At 36.7% G+C, this 21,927-nt stretch overlaps 1 protein-coding gene across 1 annotated transcript in view; it reads right to left on the bottom strand.

The window, feature by feature from the left end:
- The window catches only part of ADGRG7 (adhesion G protein-coupled receptor G7), a 66,860-nt gene that overhangs the window by 43,968 nt on the left and 965 nt on the right, over window positions 1–21,927 (bottom strand). The window contains exons 2-3 of the mRNA XM_025416379.2: window positions 3,535–3,648; window positions 1,423–1,527 (exon numbers count right to left, since the gene is read on the bottom strand). Coding sequence (XP_025272164.1) covers window positions 1,423–1,527; window positions 3,535–3,648 — 219 coding nt within the window. The remainder of the gene's footprint in view (window positions 1–1,422; window positions 1,528–3,534; window positions 3,649–21,927) is intronic.

The following is a 21,927-nucleotide window of genomic DNA, read 5'->3' as shown; positions in this document are numbered from 1 at the left end:
AAAGAGCCAAATGAAAGATGGTGATTCTCTTGTCCCAAAAACATAATATATATCAAACAAATGTGATGTCCTTTGATGAGCACATTACTGACTTTTTTATACTGCTCCTCATTCAGTAGCCCACAGCTATTTTTTGTAGTTGTATCTCTTTTATAAATTATAATGAAATATTTAAGATATACAAAACATGAAAAATTAAGACAATAGGTATTCCTGGATACCATACAGTATAAGAAGTAAGTACCAATACATGAAACCCCTTCCGCTTATCTTTTACTTTCTGAGCTTTCAATCAAGAGGCTAGAAGGACCTATGTAAATAGGATCATGAATATTTGAGTAGGCATGATATATGTGAGCAGAGGCTATTTGAATTCTGCAAATGGAATACTGGTCTACATAATCTCTTAGAATAAAGAAGATAAAGAAACAAAGAAGAAAGACCAGTACCTGTAAGTACTGCAGTGTTTCAAAGAGCCCTTGACATACATAATAAGAAGTATCTAAATAAAATGTGAAATTCTCCAGCAGGGTTATTACTGACAGAATTTCTATCAAGCATCTTCATAAATGATCTAGAATTGGCTGTGTTACTGAGATATCTTATTCTGTAGGAAATGATATCCTGCAGGAAGGTGTGAGAAATAGGGGACTGGTCAAATGGAAGTCAATGCAAACAAAGTTCAGATAAAACATTAAGGGAAAATCATATGGCATAATGGGCTCTGAGCTGTCAGGAAAGGAATTTTTGAATTTTTAAGGGCTATTCTTGGAAGATATAACCCAATACAGCAATAAAACGGCTTGTCAAAATCCTACATATCAACAGGGAGCATATAAGAAATTAGAAAATGTTATTTGCTCCTTTATTCTTGGAATGTCTCTATGCAAGCAAGGTTGTCGTGCTTCAAGAAAAGTGTGATGAAGCTGGAGAATGTTCCAAAATGGATAACTAAAATGACCAAGGAGATGAAGAACTACCAAGTGTGGACAGACTTAACTGACCATTTCTACCTAGAAAGATAGAAGTTTGAAAGTAGATATGAAAAAAAAAAAAGAAAGTAGATATGGTACAAATCTATAACTAATGTTTAAAATTCAGACAAATTATATAACTCAATGAATAGATATTAATATGTTCAAATTCCAGGACATGGATGAAACTGGGAAAATAAACCAATGGAAAATGATGGATTAAAAGGAATTTATAACTGATCCATATTACAGTTTTTAGGAGAATTAGAATTATGTGAAGTTGTATCCTAAATTTTGAACATTGGCATCATAAAACAGAGCCAAACCCTTTCACAAGGCCTTCTTTGATGCCTCTTCCAGGGGCTTAATACTAGTTGGAGGGATGATAGCTCTGACCCAGCATAGTGATTCGTATACTTACACAGGAGATGTTTGGAAAAACACATACCATTTAATGTGTCCTTATCACACCTTTGATGAGAAGATCCATATTTTCCCACTGGAATTCTGTCAAAAGTAAAACTTTCATAGGTACTGTTTTCACAGAAATTAGCTGTAATGAAAATGAAACATTTTTTTCATCATAAATAATAATTTTCTTCTTAAATTTTCAAACCAGATAAAAGTCAAAGTTCAAAACCTATTCAGTATAATTTGAAGGAAAATAGAAGACTTTAGGACCCACTGACCCACCAGACACTTCATACTCTTTTATCTGGTTCAGCTAATACCATTAGAAAAACTAGTATGTTAGATAATGGGTTCTAGTTAAAATGTGCACAATATGTAACTTGGTAGAGGTAAGTAGAATGTGATCACTGACACATCAGAAGGATCATGAAATCAAATTAGTTGAAATCTTAAAAATTAAAGATATAGAACCTGTAGTACCAAAGGGTACCATGAGGATGTGGGTCAAAGAAAAAAGACCAAAGTCATGGAGCATGTGAGATATACTGACTCGTAGGAATGTAGCAAATTATAGGAGTGTATTTCTAGGGCTCTGGCTCCTAGGCAGTCAGCATAAAGTGTACCGAGTATTGGGAAGCATACTGCAGATGAAGATGCAGCTTTGAAGCATCATTATTTACAATATCCAAGACATGAAAGCAGCCTAAGAGTGTGTGTGTGTGTGTGTATGTGTGTGTGCATGTATGACTCAGTTGTGAAAAAGAATGAGACCTTGCCATTTGCAACAACATAGATGGACCTAGAGGGTATTATGCTAGGTGAAATAGTCAGACAGAAAAAGAAAAATACATATTATTTCACTTATATGTGGAATCTAAAAGACAAAATAAATGAAAAACAAAAAGCAGAACCAGACCTATAAACACAGAGAATAAAAGAATGGTTGCCAGAGGTAAAAGGTGGGAGGATGGGCAAAATAGGAAAAGGCAAGTGGGAGATACAGGCTTCCAGTTATGGAATGAATAGGTCACAGGAATAAAAACTGCGGCATAAGTGATACAGTTCAATGGTATCATAATAGCATTGTATGGTGACAGATGGGAGCTACACTTGTGGTGAGCAAGCATAATGGATAGAATTGTTAAATCACTATGTTGTACATAAAAGCTATGTTGTACACTAAAACTAATGTAACATTGTGTGTCAACTGTACTTTAATTTAAAAAAGAAGTGGTGGGGCACCTGGGTGGCTCAGTGGTTGAGCATTTGCCTTTGACTCAGGTCATGATCCTGGGGTCCTGAGATTGAGTCCTGCATTGGGCTCCCTCCAGGGAGCTGCTTCTCCCTCTGCCTATGTCTCTGTCTCTGTCTCTGTCTTTGTCTCTGTCTCTCTCTGTGTGTCTTTCACAAATAAATAAATAAATCTTTAAAACAATTTTAAAAATTAAAAAAAAAAAGTGGCTTTGAACTTTGATTCTGAGAACACTGCCTGAAGTCAAACTAATTTAATAACATCTTATCAAGAGAAAGGATAAAAAGGCAAAAGCTTCATCTAAATATAGCCTTGGATAGGAAGATGTGCCTTGATTTCAGAAAAGTTAAATATGTTAGAACTGTGATATTTGAAATGGGATAATATAGCGTATCACTAACTGAAAGGACCTGAGGAAACCATACCACCCCTTGCCCTGAATAGGCACTGCAACAAGAAGGAAAAGCATCTGTCAGGTTACACACAAACTGGAAAGTTGGGAAATACACTAGGTAAATTGAACATACAGGTAAGTAGCCCAAAAAGAATACTCCACTTTTACTATTAAGCTAACAAACACATCTTAAAGCCACCATCATTATTTTTATTTATTTATTCATGATAGACACAGAGAGAGAGAGAGGCAGAGACACAGGCAGAGGGAGAAGCAGGCTCCATGCAGGGAGCCCCATGTGGGACTCGATCCCGGGTCTCCAGGATCAGGCCCTGGGCCAGAGGCAGGTGCCAAACCGCTGCGCCACCCAGGGATCCCAAAGCCACCATAATTATAGCCATTGTTACTAAATTATTAACAGAAGCTTCAGGAAGCTTTGCTGCTGTCCTTATTAACACAAGTCACCTAAACCTCATACCCTAGTACCATTCCAAATAACTTACCAATGGTACACCTCCGTCCTTTCCACAAGTCTGGACAAACACATCTGCCATTTTCCCAGGTTCCACCATTCCTGCAGAAGTCTATAGGGATGGTTGATGAGGAGGCTAATGATCCTTAAAAAAACAAACAAACAAAAAAACAATAAATAATAGAATAGTACACCAACTGGCTGATCAGTTTCTCCTTTTGGATCTGTGGCCTTTGATTTCTATATGTAAAACAATTACTTTGAGTACCAGTGGAGAAGTAATTTTTTTGTAATATTATCATCAACAAAAATACACATTGAGAATTTAAACAGTACATACAATGATTACAAAAGATTATAAAGACCAAAAAACTACATTTGAAAGAACAATACCTTGATCAAGGAGATTAGTATCTACTGGGGGAAACGGGAGATTATATAGATGAGATGGATGGATGGATAGATAGATAGACCAGCCAACTAAGCCAACATGCAGATTTGTAAGTACTTCAAGAACAAAGAAGAGAGATGTTGAGGACAGAAGTAATTTATTCAGGGAGAACTTTCCAGAAGAAGTGGTATTTGAATCAGTTTTTTTTTTAATTTTTTTTTATTTATTTATGATAGTCACACACACACACACACCCAGAGAGAGAGAGAGAGAGAGAGAGAGAGAGAGAGAGGCAGAGACATAGGCAGAGGGAGAAGCAGGCTCCATGCACCGGAGCCTGATGTGGGATTCGATCCTGGATCTCCAGGATCGCGCCCTGGGCCAAAGGCAGGCGCCAAACCGCTGCGCCACCCAGGGATCCCTGAATCAGATTTTAAGGCTGAATCTAGAAAAGCCAAATAAAAAGAATAGCCCCAAATAGGCAGGATACAAAGTGCAAAACCACAAAAATATGGAAAGTTCTGATGTGTTCAAGGAACATAGCAACGCTTAACAAATCAGGAATATTGGTTCTATGTGGAGCAACAGCAGGACGCAAACTGGATTGTGAGAGGGTTTATAGACCAAGCCAATGAGATTTAATCCTGCAAGAGTCTAGAGAGATCTTAAAACAAAGTAGTAACATAATAAAAAATGTGGTTTTAGAAAGATATCTCAAGTAATATAGGAAGTGACTGAGGTGGGGGGGCAAGGAAAGCCAGTTGAATGGGGATCAGATCTAGGGCAGTGGCTCTAAGGAATTTAAGTCTCAACAGATTCAGGAAGCATGTCTGAGACAGGATTGTAAGGATCTGGTGACTAGTTATTTTGAGTTGGGCACACTGGTATCTCTACATTGAAGGTAGGGTGGGTGGTGAATGTATTAACTAAGCTTAAGAATACAGAAAGCAGAGTTCCAGCTCCAATAATGATGGAATAGATTGTATAATTTAAGCCTCCCACAGATAACACTTTTAAATTCTGGACAAAAGTTGTCAAGAAAGAGGAGGAGGTGGGGAAGGGGGGGTAGGAGAAGGAGGAGGAAAGGAGAAGGAGAGGAGAAGGAGGGGGAAGAGGAAGAGGAAAGAGAAAGGAAACTACTTGGGGACTTTGGACAGCAATGAAAAGCAGACAGAAACTGAAGGCTATTCCAAGTTTACACAGTATTTCCACCAAGGGCACTACTTCGTGGCTCAAAGTCTATATGTAAACTCCCCTCAAATCTGGGAAGAAAAATAAGATAGAAAAAAAAAAAAAACCAGAGTTCCAGGGACATGTGAGACAATATAAAGCAGTCTAATATGTATACAACTGGAGTTCCAGAAAGAAAGAAGGAATAGGACATTTAATATACCAAAAGAAATTACGGTCAAAATTTCTTAAATCTGGCTAAGAACTTTAACCTATAGATCCAAGAAGCTCAACACAACCCAAGCAAAATAAATACAAGGAAAACCACACTTACACATACCATGGTCAAACTTCTGAATCTCAAAGATAAGGAAAAAATCTTGAAAGCAACCAACTACTAGCCCACACAGTTTTACCAGTGAATTAGGGAAGAAATAATACCAGCCTCATGTAAATTCTTTCAGAAAATAGAGAAAGAGAGAAGCTTCCCGTATATTCCACAATGCCAAGATAATTCTGATACCAAATCTGACAAAAATATTACAAAAGCAGAAAAGTACAGACCAATAAATCTCAGTTACACAGATGCAAAAATTCTTTAAAGGTAGCAAACCAAATCCAGCAATACATAGAACTGATAATAAATCATGGCCAAGTGAGGTTTATACCAGGAGTGCAAAGTTGGTCTAACAATAGAAAATCAAATAATTTAATTCACCATATGACAGAAAAAAGTGGGAAGACCATATGATTATTTCAACAAGTGTAGGGGCCTAAAAGCATCTGACATTCTTTTAACTCTCAGCAAACAAGAAATAAAAGGAAATTTCCTCAAGCTAATAAAAATCATCTATGAGGAACCTATCAATAACATCAAACTTAATAGTGTAATATTGAATGCTTTCTCCCTTAGGATTGACAGAAGAGTTGCTGTAGCCACTTTCATTCAACATTGTACTGAACCCAGGGCTAAAGGTAAAACAAAACAAAATAAAAGCATAAAGTTAAGAAAGGAGGAAATAGAATGTTCATTTTTTAAAAGATTTTATTTATTTATTCACAAGAGACACACACAGAGAGAAGCAGAGACCCAGGCAGAGGGAGAAGCAGGCTCCATTCAGGGAGCTCGATGTGGGACTCGATCCCAGACTCAGGGATCACGCCCTGAGCCAAAGGCAGGTGCTTCACTACTGAGCCACCTGAGAATGTTCATTCTTTGTTGCAAGTGACATCACCAAATGCTTTCAACAATCTTAATGTCCACCAAAAAAGTGAATTTAGCAAGACTAAATGATACAAAATAGATACACAAATGAAATTCATTTCCACATATTGACAGTAAAGGTGGTCCTAAGAGGGGAGTATATACAGCAATACAAGCCTTTCTCAAAAAACAAGAAAGACCTCAAATACACAACCTAACCTTACACCTAAAGGAGTTGGAAAAAGAACAGCAAATAAAGCCTACACCAAGTAGGATAAGAGAAATAATAAAGATTAGAGCAGAAATCAATGAAATAGAAACCAAAAGAACAGTAGAACAGATAAATAAAACTAAGAGCTGATTCTTTGAAAGAATTAATAAGATTGGTAAACACAGGAGAAAGGACCCAATTAAATCACGAATGAAAGAGGAGATATCACAGCCAACACCGAAGAAATACAATTATAAGAACATGTTATGAGCAATTATGTCAACAAATTAGGCAATCTGGAAGAAATGGATGCATTCCTAGAAATGTCTGAACTACCAAAACTGAATCAGGAAGAAATAGAAAATCTGAACAGACCCATAACCAGCAAGGAGATTGAAGCGGTCATTAAAAACCTCCCAACAAACAAGAGTCCAGGGATGGATGGCCCCCCAGGGGAATTCTACCAAACATTTAAAGAAGATTAGTACCTGTTCTTCTAAAGCTGTTTCAAAAAATAGAAATGGAAGGAAACCTTCCAAACTCTTTCTATGAGGCCAGCATTACCTTGATCCCAAACCAGACAAAGACCCCACCAGAAAGGAGAATTACAGACCAATATCACAGATATTACAGACCAACATGGAATGCTAAAATTCTCACCAAAATACTAGCCAATAGGATCCAAAGGTATATTAAAAGACTTATTCACCATGGCCAAGTGGGATTTATTCCTGGACTGCAAGGGTGGTTCAACATCTGCAAATCAATCAATATGATACCCTACATTAATATAAGAAAGGACAAGAACCATATTATCCTCTCAATAGATGCAGAAAAAGCATTTGACAAAGTATAGCATCCATTCTTAAAACCTTTCACAGTGTAGGGATAGAGGGAACATACCTCGATGTCATAAAAGCCATCTATGAAAAGCCCACAGCAAATATCATTCTTAATGGGGAAACACTGGGAGCCTTTCCCCTAAGATCAGGAACAAGACAGGGATGTCCACTCTGACCACTGCTATTCAATATAGTACTAGAAGTCCTAGCCTATATCAGGCAACAACAAAAACAAAAAATAAATAAAAGGCATCCAAATTAGCAAAGAAGAAGTCAAATTCTCACTCTTTGTAGATGACATGATACTCTATGTGGAAAACCCAAAAGACAAGCCCAAAATTGCTAGAACTCTTACAAGAATTCAGCAAAGCGGCAGGCTGTAAAATCAATGCACGGAAATCAGCGGCATTTCTGTACACCAACAATGAAACAGAAGAAAGAGAAATTAAAGAGCCAGTCCCACTTACAATTACATCAAAACCATAAGATACCTAGAAATAAACCTAACCAAATAGGTAAAAGATCTAAACTCAGAAAACTATAGAACATTCATGAAAGAAATTGAAGAAGACACAAAGAAATGGAAAAATATTCCATGCTCATGAATTCGAAGAACAAATATTGCTAAAATGTCTATGTTACCTAGAGGAATCTATACATTCATTGTAATCCCTATCAAAATACCATCAACTTATTTCACAGAGTTAGAACGAATTATCCTAAAATTTGTATGGAATTAGAAAAGATTTTGAATAACCATAGGAATGTTGAAAAAGAAAACAGAACTGGTGGCATCAGAATTCCAGACTTCAAGCTATATTACAAAGCTGTAATCATCAAAATAGTGTGACACTGGCACAAAAACAGACACATAGATCAATGGAACAGATTAGAGAACCCAGAAATGGACCCTCAACTCTGTAGTCAACTAATCTTCAACAAAGTAAGAAAGAATATCCAATAGAAAAAAAAGACAGTCTCTTCAAAAAATGGTTGTGAAAACTGAAAACTGGACATGTAGTAGAATGAAACTAGACCATTTCCTCACACCATACAGAAAAACAGACTCAAAATGGATGACCTAAATGTGAAACAAGGATCCATCAAAATCCTAGAGGAGAACTCTGCAGTATCCTCTGTGACCTTGGCCACAGCAATTTCTTGCTAGACCCGTCTCCAAAAGCAAGGGAAACAAAAGCAAAAATGAACTATTGGGACTTCATCAAGATAAAAAGCTTTTGTACAACAAAGGAAACTGTCAACAAAACTAAAAGACAACCTACAGGATGGTAGAAGATATTTGCAAATGGCACATCAGATACAGGGCTAGTATACAAAATCTATAAAGAACTTCTCAAGGGGATCCCTGGGTGGCTCAGTGGTTTAGCACCTGCCTTCAGCCCGGGGCATGATCCTGGAGTCCAGGGATTGAGTCCCACGTCAGGATCCCTACATGGAGCCTGCTTCTCTCTCTGCTTCTCTCTCTGCCTCTCTCTGTCTCTCTGTCTCTCTGTCTCTCTGTCTCTCTGTCTCTCTCTCTCTCTCTCATAAATAAATAAAATATTTTTTTTAAAAAAAGAACCTCTCAAACTCAACACCCAAAGAACAAATAATCCAAAACAGAAATGGACAGAAGACATGAACAGACATTTCTCCAAAGAAGACATACAGATGACCAATAGACACATGAAAAAATGTTCCACATCGTTTGGCAACAGAGAAATACAAATCAAAATCACAATGAGGCATCATCTCACACCAGTCAGAATGGCTAAAATGAACAAGTCAGGAAATGACAGATTTTGGGGAGGATGTGGAGAAAGGGGAACCCTTGTCCACTGTTGCTAGGAATGCAAGCTGGTGCGGCCACTTTGGAAAACAGTACGGAGGTTCCACAAAACGTTGAAAAGACAGCTACACTACACTACTGGGTATTTACCCCAAAGATACAAATGCAGTGATCTGAAGGGGCACCTGCACCCCAATGCTTACAGCAGCAATGCCCGCAATAGTTAAACAATGGAAAGAGCACAGATGTTCATTGACAGATGAATGGAAAAAGAAAATGTGATCTATATATATAAAACCATCAAGAAAAATGAAATCTTGCCATTTGCAACATCATGGATGGAACTAAAGGATATGCTAAGTGAAATAAGTCAATCAGAGAAAGACAATTATCATATGATCTCACTCATATGTGGAGTTTAAGAAACAAAACAGCGGGTCATAGGGGAAGAGAGGGAAAAATAAAATAAGTGAAATCAGAAAGAGAGACAAACCATAAGGGACTCTTATTCGTAGGAAACAAACTGAGTGATGCCTGGATGGCTAAGCGGTTGAGTGCCCACCTTTGGTTCAGGTCCTCAATCCCGGAATTGGGGATCGAGTCCCACATCGGGCTCCTTGTGAGGAGCCTGCTTCTCCTTCTGCCTGTGTCTCTGACTCTCTCTCTCTCTCTCTCTCTCTCTCTCTCTCTCTCTGTGACTCTCATAAATAAATAAATAAAATCTTAAAAAAAAAAAGAAAAGAAACAAACTGAGGGCCCTTGGAGGGGAGGAGGTGGGAGGAAGAGGTAACTGAATGATGGACATTAAGGAGGGCATGTGATGTAACAAGCACTGGGTATTATATAAGACTGATGAATCACTGACCTCTACCTCTGAAACTAATAATACATTATATGTTAATTAATTTAATTTAAATAATTTTTAATTAAAAAATAAAATCAATTAATGTAATTCATCATAACAACAGGCTAAAAAAGAAAAATCAAATGATCATATCAATATATATATATATATATATAGAAAAAGCATTCAACAGAATCCAATTTCCAGTCATGTTAAAAACTCTTAGCAAACTGAAAATACAGAACTACATATACCTGATACAGAACAACCACAAAAAAACATAAACCCCATCTCATACTTAATGGTGAAAAATTAGATGCTTTCCCCTAGGAGGAGAATATGGCAAGGATTTCCCTTCTCACCACTCTTATTCAACAATATACTGGAAGTCATAACTAATGCAGTAAGACAAGAAAAGGAAATAAAAGGTATTTCAAGTTGAGAGAAAGAAATAAAAGTCTGTATTCAGAGATGACATGATTATCTATGTCAGAAATCCCAGTAATTCATCAAAAAAACTTCTGGAACTAATAAACAATTATGGTAAAATTTTGAGATACAAGATTAATGTGCAAAAGTAAATTGGATTTGGATTTAAAAGAAAGAAATACATGAATATAAAGAAAATACATGAAATAAAATAAAATTTTGGAATAAAATTTCCAAAAAAGAAATACATGAATATAAATATACCAAAATACATACAAAACCTATATGAGGAAAATGACAAACTTCTGATAAAAGAAATTCTAAATAAGTAGAGAGATATTTCATGCACATGGATAAGAAGATTCATTATGTTTAGATTAGCAATTCTTCACAGCTTGATTTATAGATTTAATGCAATTCCAATCAAAATCCCAGAAAATTGTTTTGTGTATATCAAGAAAACTAAAGTTTATATGCAAATGTAAAAGTCCTAGAATAGCCAACACAATTAAAGGAGAACAGAGTTGAAGCACTGAGAATATGTGACTTCAAGACATTGTGAAACCTACAATAATCAAGACATTGTGGTATTGGCAAAGAAGAGACGAATAGATCATTAGAACAAAATAGAGAACCCATAAACAGGCCCATAAACAGCCCAAACAGACATAGTCAACTGATCTCTGACAAAGGAGTAAGAGCAACTCAATGGAGAAAGAATAGTCATTTTATTTTATTTTATTTTATTTTATTTTATTTTATTTTATTTTACTTTATTTTATTTTTTATCTATTTATTTATGATAGTCAGAGAGAGAGAGAGAGAGAGGCAGAGACACAGGCAGAGGGAGAAGCAGGCTCCACGCACCGGGAGCCCGACGTGGGATTCGATCCCGGGTCTCCAGGATCGTGCCCTGGGCCAAAGGCAGGCGCCAAACCACTGCACCACCCAGGGATCCCCAAGGATAGTCCTTTTAATAAATGTTGCTGGGAAAATTAGACAGAAACATGCAAAAAAATAAATCCAGACTCAGACTTAACAATTTTCACAAAAAATAACTATGCCATAAATCTAAATATAAACTGCAAAACCAAAAAAAAAAAAAATATATATATATATATAGGGGGATCCCTGGGTGGCTCAGCAGTTTAGCGCCTGTCTTTGGCCCAGGGTGTGATCCTGGAGTCCCGGGATCGAGTCCCACATTGGGCTCCCTGCATGGTGCCTGCTTCTCCCTCTGCCTTGTCTCTGCCTCTCTCTCTCTGTGTCTCTCATGAATAAATAAATAAAGTCTTTTTTAAAAAAAAAAAAAAGATTTCAGCAGCTGTTCTTTAAAAAAGTTAAATTAAATTAAATTTAAAAAAAACGAAAACAAAATAAATAAAATGCAAAATTATAAAACTTCCAGAAGATAATACAGAAGAAAATCTAAGTGACCTTCAGTTGATGATGACTTTTTAGATATAACAGCAAAAGTACAATCCATGAAGGAAAAAGGATAGGTAAACACATCAGATAAGTGGAACTTCCAAAAAAAATTTAAAATGTCTGCTCCACAAAAAAACATTGTTAAGAGAAGGAAAAACCAAGACACAGAATGGGAAAAAATATTTCTAAATCACATGTCTGATAAAGGACTGGTAACCAAAATACACCCAGAACTCTTAAAACTCATTAATAAGCAAGCAAATAATTAAAAGTATGCAAAAGATCTGAACAGACATCTCACCAAAGAAGATATACAGATGGCAAACAAGCATATGAAAATACGCTCAACATCACACGTCATTAGGGAAGTGCAAAGTGAACGGCAGTGCAATGACACCACACACCTATTAGAACGACTAAAATCCAAAACTCTCAACACCGAATGCCAGCCAGGCTGTGGAGCAACAGAAGCTTCATCCAGTGCTTGTGGGAATGAAAATGGTACAGCCAGTTTGGAAGACAGTTTAGCAGTTTCTTATAAAGCTACACGGAGTTTTACCACACAATCCAGCAGCCGTGCTTCGAAGTGTTTACTCACATGAGTGGACACTTCATGCCCACATAAAAAGCTACACATAAATGTTTGCAGCAGCTGAATATGTAACCACCAAAAACTGGAAGCAAACAAGATGCCCTTCAACAGATAAATGGATTTTTTAAAAAGCTGTGGTATATCCATACAATGGAATATTATTTAGCCATAAAAAGAAATGAGCTATGAAGCCCCTAAAAGATATGAAGGAATCTTAAATATATTTAACCAAGTGAAAGAAGCCAGGCTAAAAAGCCTACATATTTAATTCCAAATATGACATTCTGGAAAAGGAAAAACTACAGAGACAGTAAAAAGATCAGGGGTTTGGGAAAGGGAGAGGAATGAATCGGTGAAGCACAGGGGACTTTTAGGGCAGTGAGCTATTCTGTATGACATTGCCATAGTGGATATGTCATGGGGTGTTGGTCAAAATCCACAGAACCGTACAACACAAAGAATGAACTCTAATGCAAAATGCATTTTAATTAATAGTGCACTGATATTGGTTCATTAATTATAACAAAACAATCCACCAGTGTAGATATTAATAATAAGGGATGATATGGAGGGGAATGGGTGATGAGAGAGGGAATAAATGGGAACTCTATACTTTTTCTGTTTAATTTTACCATAGCCTGAAACTTCGCTAAAAATAAAGTCTATTGGTATAAAAGAAAAATAAGAGACAACCCAGACCTCAAAAAGCTTAAGATCTACCGAGACAGATTTAATCATCATTGTTATATGACAAACTTCTCTGTGTAACCAAGGGAATACGTGAATCTCTAAGTTGTAGAATGCTTCAAACACACAACGTACAGAGTATAAAACATCCCTCACTAACCCAAAGCCAGTTTTAAGAGATAGTGACTTTCTCTCAGCTTTGCTTTGGACTTTTTAAGAAATACATAATAAAACTTTACAGAAAGAGTTGAAGCCCTTTGTACTCCTTTTTATCAACATTCCTTTCCCTCTACACCCAGAGATCACACCATACTGAAATTGTCGTTTATCTTTTATATCGTATTTTATACTATTATTATATCTAAGGTAATCAATACATACCATTTGTAGTCAGTTTTTGCTTTTTGGAGGGGGGTGCGGAGGGTTGCTATTAAGTCAACTATTTTAATGGTTACAATGTTGGTTAGGTTTTTTTTTCCTTCCTTTGGGGGTAAATTTGATTATCTATATTTCTTTTTTTAGAAAATTGCCACCTGGCCAAAGTTTTTTATATTAGCTAGGATAAGGTTTTCAATGGTGTTGGCTTGTGATTTTATTAGTTTTTCTAAATCACTACTTTATTTTATTCTATATTTTAATAGGTTTTATATTCACAGAGCCAGAAAATAAAAACAACAAAGGTATATATAATCTTGATGTCATCCCTAAATATATACAAGTAATTTCTACAATTTTTCCAATCTTTCTACGAGCGATGTGAATCTATCGTCTTACTTTCTTCTTCTCCTTTCTGTAGCTTTTGCTCTTATACTTTTGACGATGAATGTTGAAAATCTTTCCACAGCGGTTCATAGAGAACTTTCATCTCCCCTTTTACAGCTGTATTATAGTCCATTGTATGGCTATACCCTAATTTATTTAACTGACCCCTTACTGTTGGACACTTGTGTTGTTCTCGATCATTGTTTCAAAATTCCCCTGTACATATTCTACTTTGCAACTGTACAAATTCATCTAGAGAATAATTCCCAGAATTGGAATTCTGAGCCTAAGAGTACACATTTGTCACTTCGACAGTTATATCCAGCTTGCCCCATAGGAGTTGTACTAATCCGAATTTTCACCGGCAATGCAACTATATGCAGGGTCTGGGACAAAGTACAATGAAGACCTATGTACCATTGATATGAAAGTAAATGAAAAACTTATAAATTAAGTTAGGCTGCTACATAAAGTCCGTGTGCTCGATTCTAACATCATGATGAGCATATCTTCATAAGGACTTGGAAGTCCAGGTCTGAATTTAGAAACTGTGGATTCCTTGGAGTTTTACATCAGCATGTGGCAAACAGCCCCAGCTGCATCTGCCCCCTTCTCTCCCCTTGCCTGTCTCAGACTCCTTCCCAGAATGCCTTGTGCTCACACCTGTAGACACCCCAGCCCACACCACCAAGCTATAAATAGCCACCTCTCAGGGAGCATGCCTTTTCCCCCTGAGAGGCTGACCTCGGGGTGGTTGGGGGGGATGACACCCACAATCCCTAGAAGCCCAGCAGGAGTCCTAAGGACCCAGATGCAGGTAGCAAAGCCTGAAAGGGAAGATGCAGGCTCTGGGTGGACTTTCCCACTAGACTTGTTCTTAAATCTTGTCTGCGAATGTACTTGTGTTATGACCCCCTTTATTTTTTTACATATTGCTTTTTTTTAATAATAATTTTTTTATTGGTGTTCAATTTACCAACATACAGAATAACACCCAGTGCTCATCCTGTCAAGTGCCCCTCTCAGTGCCCGTCACCCATTCACCCTCACCCCCGGCCCTCCTCCCCTTCCACCACCCCTAGTTCATTTCCCAGAGTTAGGAGTCTTTATGTTCTGTCTCCCTTTCTGATATTTCCTACTCATTTCTTCTCCCTTCCCTTCTATTCCCTTTCACATATGCCTTTTTGTCTTGACAAATCTCACTGGAGATTTATCTGTTTAAATTCATGTTTTCGAAAAACTAAGCTTTTGGTTTTGTTGATCTCTGCTTTTGTTTTGTTTTTAATTTTCATTCCATTTGTTCTTTTCATTATTGCCAAACAGCCTTCCTTAGAATTTACTTTCTTTTATATTTATTGTTTTAATGTCTCTTATCTCCAGGTCCAATGAAATGACAGATGCATAGATGGTACTCAACAAACATTTGCTGACTGACCTCTTTGGCATTTGCATTTTGGTTGAGGATATTAAGCCCAAACTAAGCTACCACTCTTCTGTCATAATCACAATCTTAACACCTTTTGCTCCTCAGTTCAAGACCCTGTCCCCTGAAATACCTAAATTACCTACAAAGGTAGTATAGGTATTCTTAAGCCTCTGCATTTTAAGTAAAGAAAGTGAGACCCAGAAGGATTAAGTGCTTTGCTTCTTTTGTTTAACTAGTTCTTAAACCTACTGACTCATTTGAGTAATATAAAAAATAGTGAAAGGGAATAAAGGGGAAAGGAGAGAAAATGAGTGGAAAATATCAGAAAGCGAGACAGAACATGAGAGACTCCTAACTCTGGGAAACGAACAAGGGGTAGTGAAAGGGAGGGAGGTGGGGGGGATGGGGTGACTGGGTGACAGGCACTGAGGGGGGCACTTGACAGGATGAGCACCGGGTGATATGCTATATGTTGAAAATTGAACTCCAATTAAAAAATAAAGCATTAAAAATTAATTTAAAAATAATTAAATTAAATTATTTATTAAAATAAAATAAAATTATTTATTATTAAATAATATTAATATTAATAATTATTAAAATAATATTATTATTAAAATAAAATATAAATAGATAAATAATTTAAAATTTAATTGAAAAAATAAAATATAGATAATTAATTAAAATAAATAATTAAAAAATAATTAAATAAATAATTAAAAGTAAATAAACCTACTGACTCATAAAAATGACATTAGCTATTCATTAATCCAACATCCCCATTCTACATAAAGAGTAACTTGTTCTAGATCAGTAATTAATTGATGGCCAAGTGGAGTTAACTCAGATCTCTTGGCTACTAATCAAGTGCTACCAGCCTCTCCTCACAGTGCTGCCTTCACACAGGGAAAACAGGGAGGGTAAGCGTCAGCTTCAAGTTACTTGAGGATTCAAACACTGGAATGTGTTTAATAGAAGTATTTTCTTTTATAACATCAGTATAATATTAATATTTCCCTATATTTTCTTAAATTATAAGTAATATTTCCAGAAATATTAGCCTTATTTTCAATATCTTTACCACACAACATGGAAAACCAGATGTAAAACACTTCATGCTGCCTGAGAAAGTAGCAAAAAATATTAAAACTTCCAAATGGAAAACATGAATCGCATTTCTTCTAAACTAGACAAAATTAAAATCTGTTTTGAAAAATCTAGTTTAATTAAGTGCAGGAATAAAATTATCTTTCCTTAGAGAAATTCCATAAGAAGGCTCTAGTGTCTGGCTCCAATTCTTTAAGGGTTGTAACATCCTGGCATCTGTCATTTGTTGCAGACCAGGAATTCAAAATATTTGGATGAGGATAAAGATTCCTCCTCTTAAATGAGAAGACAATATTTAGGAAAGCTTATTCCATTGTGAAAAGAAACTCAACAATTTAAACAAATAAAATATGTAAAGTAGAGCTTTTCCTTAAGGTAAAAGTTATTCAACATGAACTACCCAGTTATATATTTCAATAACCTGGTTAAATGTTGTAATAAAATTTCCCTGATGGTGTAGCACAGTATAAATACTTTTTTAATGCAGGAAGATATAGCAATTCTTAGAACTGTTTCTGTTTCTGTTTTAAATTAATCAGTTGAGGGGCACTTGGGTGGATTAGTAGGTGGAGCATCTGACTTTTGGTTTCGGCTCAGGTCACGATCTCATGGTGAGAGATCCAGCTCCGCCTCAGACTTCACACTGAGTGTGCTGAGAGTCTGCTTCCCCTCTCCTTCTCCCTCTCCCCACCCCCTCCTTTGTGTACACAAGCTCTCTCACTCTCTCTCTCAAAATAAATAAATAAATAAATCCTTTAAAAAAAATGTTTTAAACAATCAGTCAAACTTAATGATTATACCTACTGTAGACCTTCAGTTTGATAAGTTGAATTTCAATCCAAAGGCCCAATCTAGGTCAATTCAAGGCATCTATTCAGGGAGTGGAGAAATCTGTGCCTAAATTATCTAAAAATTTATAAATTAAAAACAGTATTTAACATCTGTTGAGGGCTTATAGTGTCCTAGATGTCATCTTAAACCTGGAAGTGTATTAACTCATTTAATCATTTAATAACAGCTCTATAAGGTAGGCTTATTATTACCCCCATATTAAGAAAACTGAAGCACAGAAATGTTGAGTAACTTGCTCAAGTTTAGTCAGTAAGTGGTGACACTGGCATTTCAACAAGGCAGCCAGACTCCAGAGCGTTTTCTTTTTTCCTATTCATGTACTTTTTTCCCCCAATTCTCATGTGCACACTCCTAAGCACCATATTCTATACTAGATGTTCTCCAATAACATATGTTATCAAAAGATCAAAAATTGGCATTTATATTCAGAATTTTAAGTAAAAATATCCAATACCTGGAAATCAAAGAGAAATCCACTAACTAAGCCAAGGTTCTAGCCTCTTAATTTAATAAAGTGGCTTTGAAAATGGTATCAGCAATTTAAACATCACTGATGTTAAAATAATTCATGCCCTTCAGCCAATTACAAACAAAATTTATTCCTCCCAAAACAAATCCCTTCCCTTTCATAGTAATTGTTTTCTTGACTGAGAGTGGTTATTTGAGGAAGCAATAGGGAGACTGGTAAAGGAGCAGAATAGTGATTTACGACAGCAGGATTGAGACTAAATAAAACTACAGCTGTCTAAAACCCAAACTTTTCCATCTGGACCTTTTTTTTTTTTTTTTTTTTTGAGCCTCCAAATACAACCTGTACTCCAGGAGCAGTCCCATGAGTTTGATTTATTATCAAGCTTGCCTCTTGAGGAAGTACTGAAATGGAGTAAAATGAAAGTTAAACATCTGTGTACAAATTATTTTCTGAGAATCAATAAACTCTCCTTGACCTTTCCTCACAACCCACATTTCCTACTGTGCAAGAATTTCAATGCTATGAAGTTTGACCTTGGGTTTCTACTTAAGTCTCTTGTTGGCCTGAGGCATGCATGAAGCCTGTGATAGGAAATGAAGGTCAGAACAACCGGAGAGGGGTGGAAAAGGCACTCATGATGGCAGAAAGGAGGAAGTGTTATAATCCAGAAGAGACATAGGATATGGTTCAACAAAGGCATAATCATCAATGCTACTATGTTATGAGGTTAAGATAGTCTCCCTAAGAGTTATGGAAAACCCCTACTACCAGGTTTATGGACATATATCTACATTTACATCAGGCCTAGCTCAAGTTGGAAAATGTCAAGGGAAAGATGTACATAAAAATTTAATGATGTTTCATTTTACTTTCATCAAATGTGATTGGACCAAAAAACCACACTGCTTCTTGTATTACAAGGTTCATTGCTATTGGGAGCACAAATCCAATGGAGATAGAGCACCTTACTGTTGTCCATTCTGAAAACACATCAGATAGGGTGCATTTTATTTGATATTCTACGAAGAATGCCTAATGTGAAAAAGGTTAGAGGTCTGGTAAAACTTTGATTTGCTCCAACATAAAAGCATCGTACAAGATTACTGATCACACAGCCAAACTAAAGAGGCCATACACAACTGGAGAGATCTTACTGAAGCCAAAGTTCTGGAAATGGTTAGGGTGTTACATGGCTTGGAACAGAGGATGAAAACTAAAATGATGTCTTGCTTAACTGCTGAAAACAAATCCATAATAACATTTACTTTAATATTTGGAGGCAAATTACAAGAAATTGGTCGCTATATTCTTTCACTTCTGAATACAAATATTTGACAACTTTTAGTCCAGTTTCTGGTTTTTACATGATTCTTTCGTTTACTCATCAGCTATGTACTGGCAACTATATTCCAAGTACTCTTCTAGGTGCGGGGAATGCAGATTAATAAGCCAGGTGCCTGCTTTCTTGGGACTTTCATTCTAGGAGAATGAGGAAACAGCAAACCAATATATAAGAGATCATCAGGTGATAAAAGCCATGAACAAAATACATGTGAAAGAGAGCAAATAGAATGATAACCTTAGACTGAGTGGATAGAAAAGGTCTCTCTGAGGAGGTGGCATTTAACCTAAGACCTAAATCTTCAAAAGCAACAACCATGTGAAACTCTGGATGAAGAGTGTTCCAATAAACTGACATCATCATAGAAGAACTTCAAGTCTTGAGCTCCTTTTGGAAATTGCAAGAGTCATCAATAGTTTTGAAAAATATCTTTACCAAACGAAACTATCTTATTCCTGAAAGCCTAGGTGGAGAAGTGTGACTTGACAACATATCTCATTGTGATGCTTTGGTGAAAAAAAAATCATTGTCATCAGTGACATAAAAATGCCAAAGTCTATTCCACCAATTCTGAGAGAAGTTGTGTCCACTTGCATGAAATGCTATCAACTTCATCTGGACTAAAGCTTTGATCCATGCCCCTTTGCAAGAGGCCTTATTCAGCAGCAGGAACAGAGTAAGAAGTTTTTCTATACTACACAGAAGATCATTGCCATTCTAGAGGCCATGTCCTGAAGCACTCGTTTGATGTTTAAACCAATGATTCTTTTTTCTTGTTAATGAATAATTACATTTGGAATAATTAGGCAGAGAGAAGATCATTCATGGTTTGTTTGATGGTCAGTAGATGTTGGAGCTTCTATGAATGTGAGAAATCCTTCCCTTAAGGGTAGTCACCTGGAGCAAGACTGACTGCTAGACCATGAGTGCTCCAGATGGAATGCAGGCTCTCCTGCTGTCCTAGACGAGATCAATGGCAGCCCATCATGTAGCCTTGCAAAGCTGAAAGAACACTTTGGCAAAACGTGGAAGGATGTGGCAAAGCTATAGCAGTTACTCCGAAAGTCTATAAACACCATTTGAAGACTCAGAAAACCTTAAAAGTGAACACACTAACCTATACTCTCTGAGCCATGTTAATAATGTAGACCTCATCGATGTGAAGACAAACATGCGACTTCCCAAAGTGCCTACGTTTGCCTAGCAAGGGTTTCTACTGGTTACTGCATATCTTTGTGAAGTGGCATTTTCAGGCAGAGTTGCCTCAGAGAGAGAGGAGAGATGAATTAATTCATGGAGTTACTCTTATCTTCCCTCTAGGAAGGCAGGATAGGTGGGAGGGAAGAGCAAGATACTGAAGCCAGAAAATTCTAGATTCGAATCCAGACCCAACACTCTAGCTATGTAAGCTTGACAACACTGTCTGAGCCTGAGTTTCCCCATCTGACCCTGGATATAGTAATAACTGCCTCAAAGGTAGTTGTTGGGATTAAATGAAATTAGCAGAGATCATAAACTTGTCAAATCAGTCGTACACCTGACACTAATGTAAGAATATAACATTGTGTGCAAACTGCAAGCAAATAAAGCAATTTTTAGGAAAGATTCAGAGCAAGGACACATTTGTCTTTTTCTTTCTTTCTTTCTTTCTTTCTTTCTTTCTTTCTTTCTTTCTTTCTTTCTTTTTCTTTTAAGGAGCTGGTATGCTTTTACCATTAAATAAGGGGTTTTGGTTGCTTATCATGCTTCATTTGGGGTCTTAGCCCTCAGGAAGTTTAGAGATATGTCTCAGGGATTATGTTTTGTATTTACTTTCAGCAACTCCCTCTGTTTCCTTCCTTATAATGTTTTATACTTCGGTCCTTGTTTTTATGGTTCTACTGTACCTGTATCCTTTCTTAGTCACCACAAAATTCCCTTTTAAAGTAGATGTCATATAAAAAAGGAAAGGAGGGAGAAGGGAAGAAAAGAAAGATTTCTTAGAAGTATACTATTTAAATAAGGTCTCATGGGGCACCTGGGTGGCGCAGTGGGGGAAGCGTCTGCCTTTGGCTGAGGTCATGATCCCAGAGTCCTGGGATCAAGCCCGGTATCAGGGTCCCTGCTCGGCGGAAAGCCTGCTTCTCCTCCCTTTTTTCCCTGCTCATGCTCTCTCTTGCTATCTCTGTCATGATCTCTGTCTCTCTGTCTCTCTCTCTCTCAAATAAATAAATAATTTTTAAAAAGATATTATAAACTCAGCAGCCTTAATAGGGTAAAATCTGTTGTTCATAATTTTTTTAATTGTTTATTTTTATTTATTTTTATTTTTTTATTTTTTTTAATTTTTTAAATTGTAAACAAAACTTAAATGGACAAATAAAATAAATGAAAACACATTTTTCTCAAGTTTAAATTTTATCATTTTGTTCTGGGATATTTTCCCATGCTATTTATCCAAATCCTATTAGTACAATATTCTCTAAATAATGTTCTCGGGGGTGAGAGGGACGGAAGGATGATTAGATCCCTTCTCAGCTACCACTCTTTCCATAGCTAATATATTTGACTTCTTTTGTCCCCAGCAGTGGAACTTTGCCGACATGTAGGTGCTTGTGCTGACTCCTCCAACCTTCTATCCTCCTCAGTTACCTTCTCGAGGGTAGACCACTGCGCCTTCTGCTCTCTCAACTGGTATTATTTACCCTTATTTACTCAATTTTATTAGAATTTTTCTCTGTTTATTACAAAAGGGAATACTCAGCACCTCCAGCTTTGAAACCTCTGCTGCCTAAGGGAACCAGCACTGGGATTATAGAAACTCCTTGTTGGGGGTTTTCCTCACACATCATTGTTTTACACATCACTGCCCTCCGTCCGTCCCACCTTCCAGTGTC

This window comes from Canis lupus, chromosome 33, assembly GCF_003254725.2.
Source record: "Canis lupus dingo isolate Sandy chromosome 33, ASM325472v2, whole genome shotgun sequence".
Taxonomy (NCBI): domain Eukaryota; kingdom Metazoa; phylum Chordata; class Mammalia; order Carnivora; family Canidae; genus Canis; species Canis lupus.
This window is presented reverse-complemented; position numbering and strand designations above follow the sequence as displayed.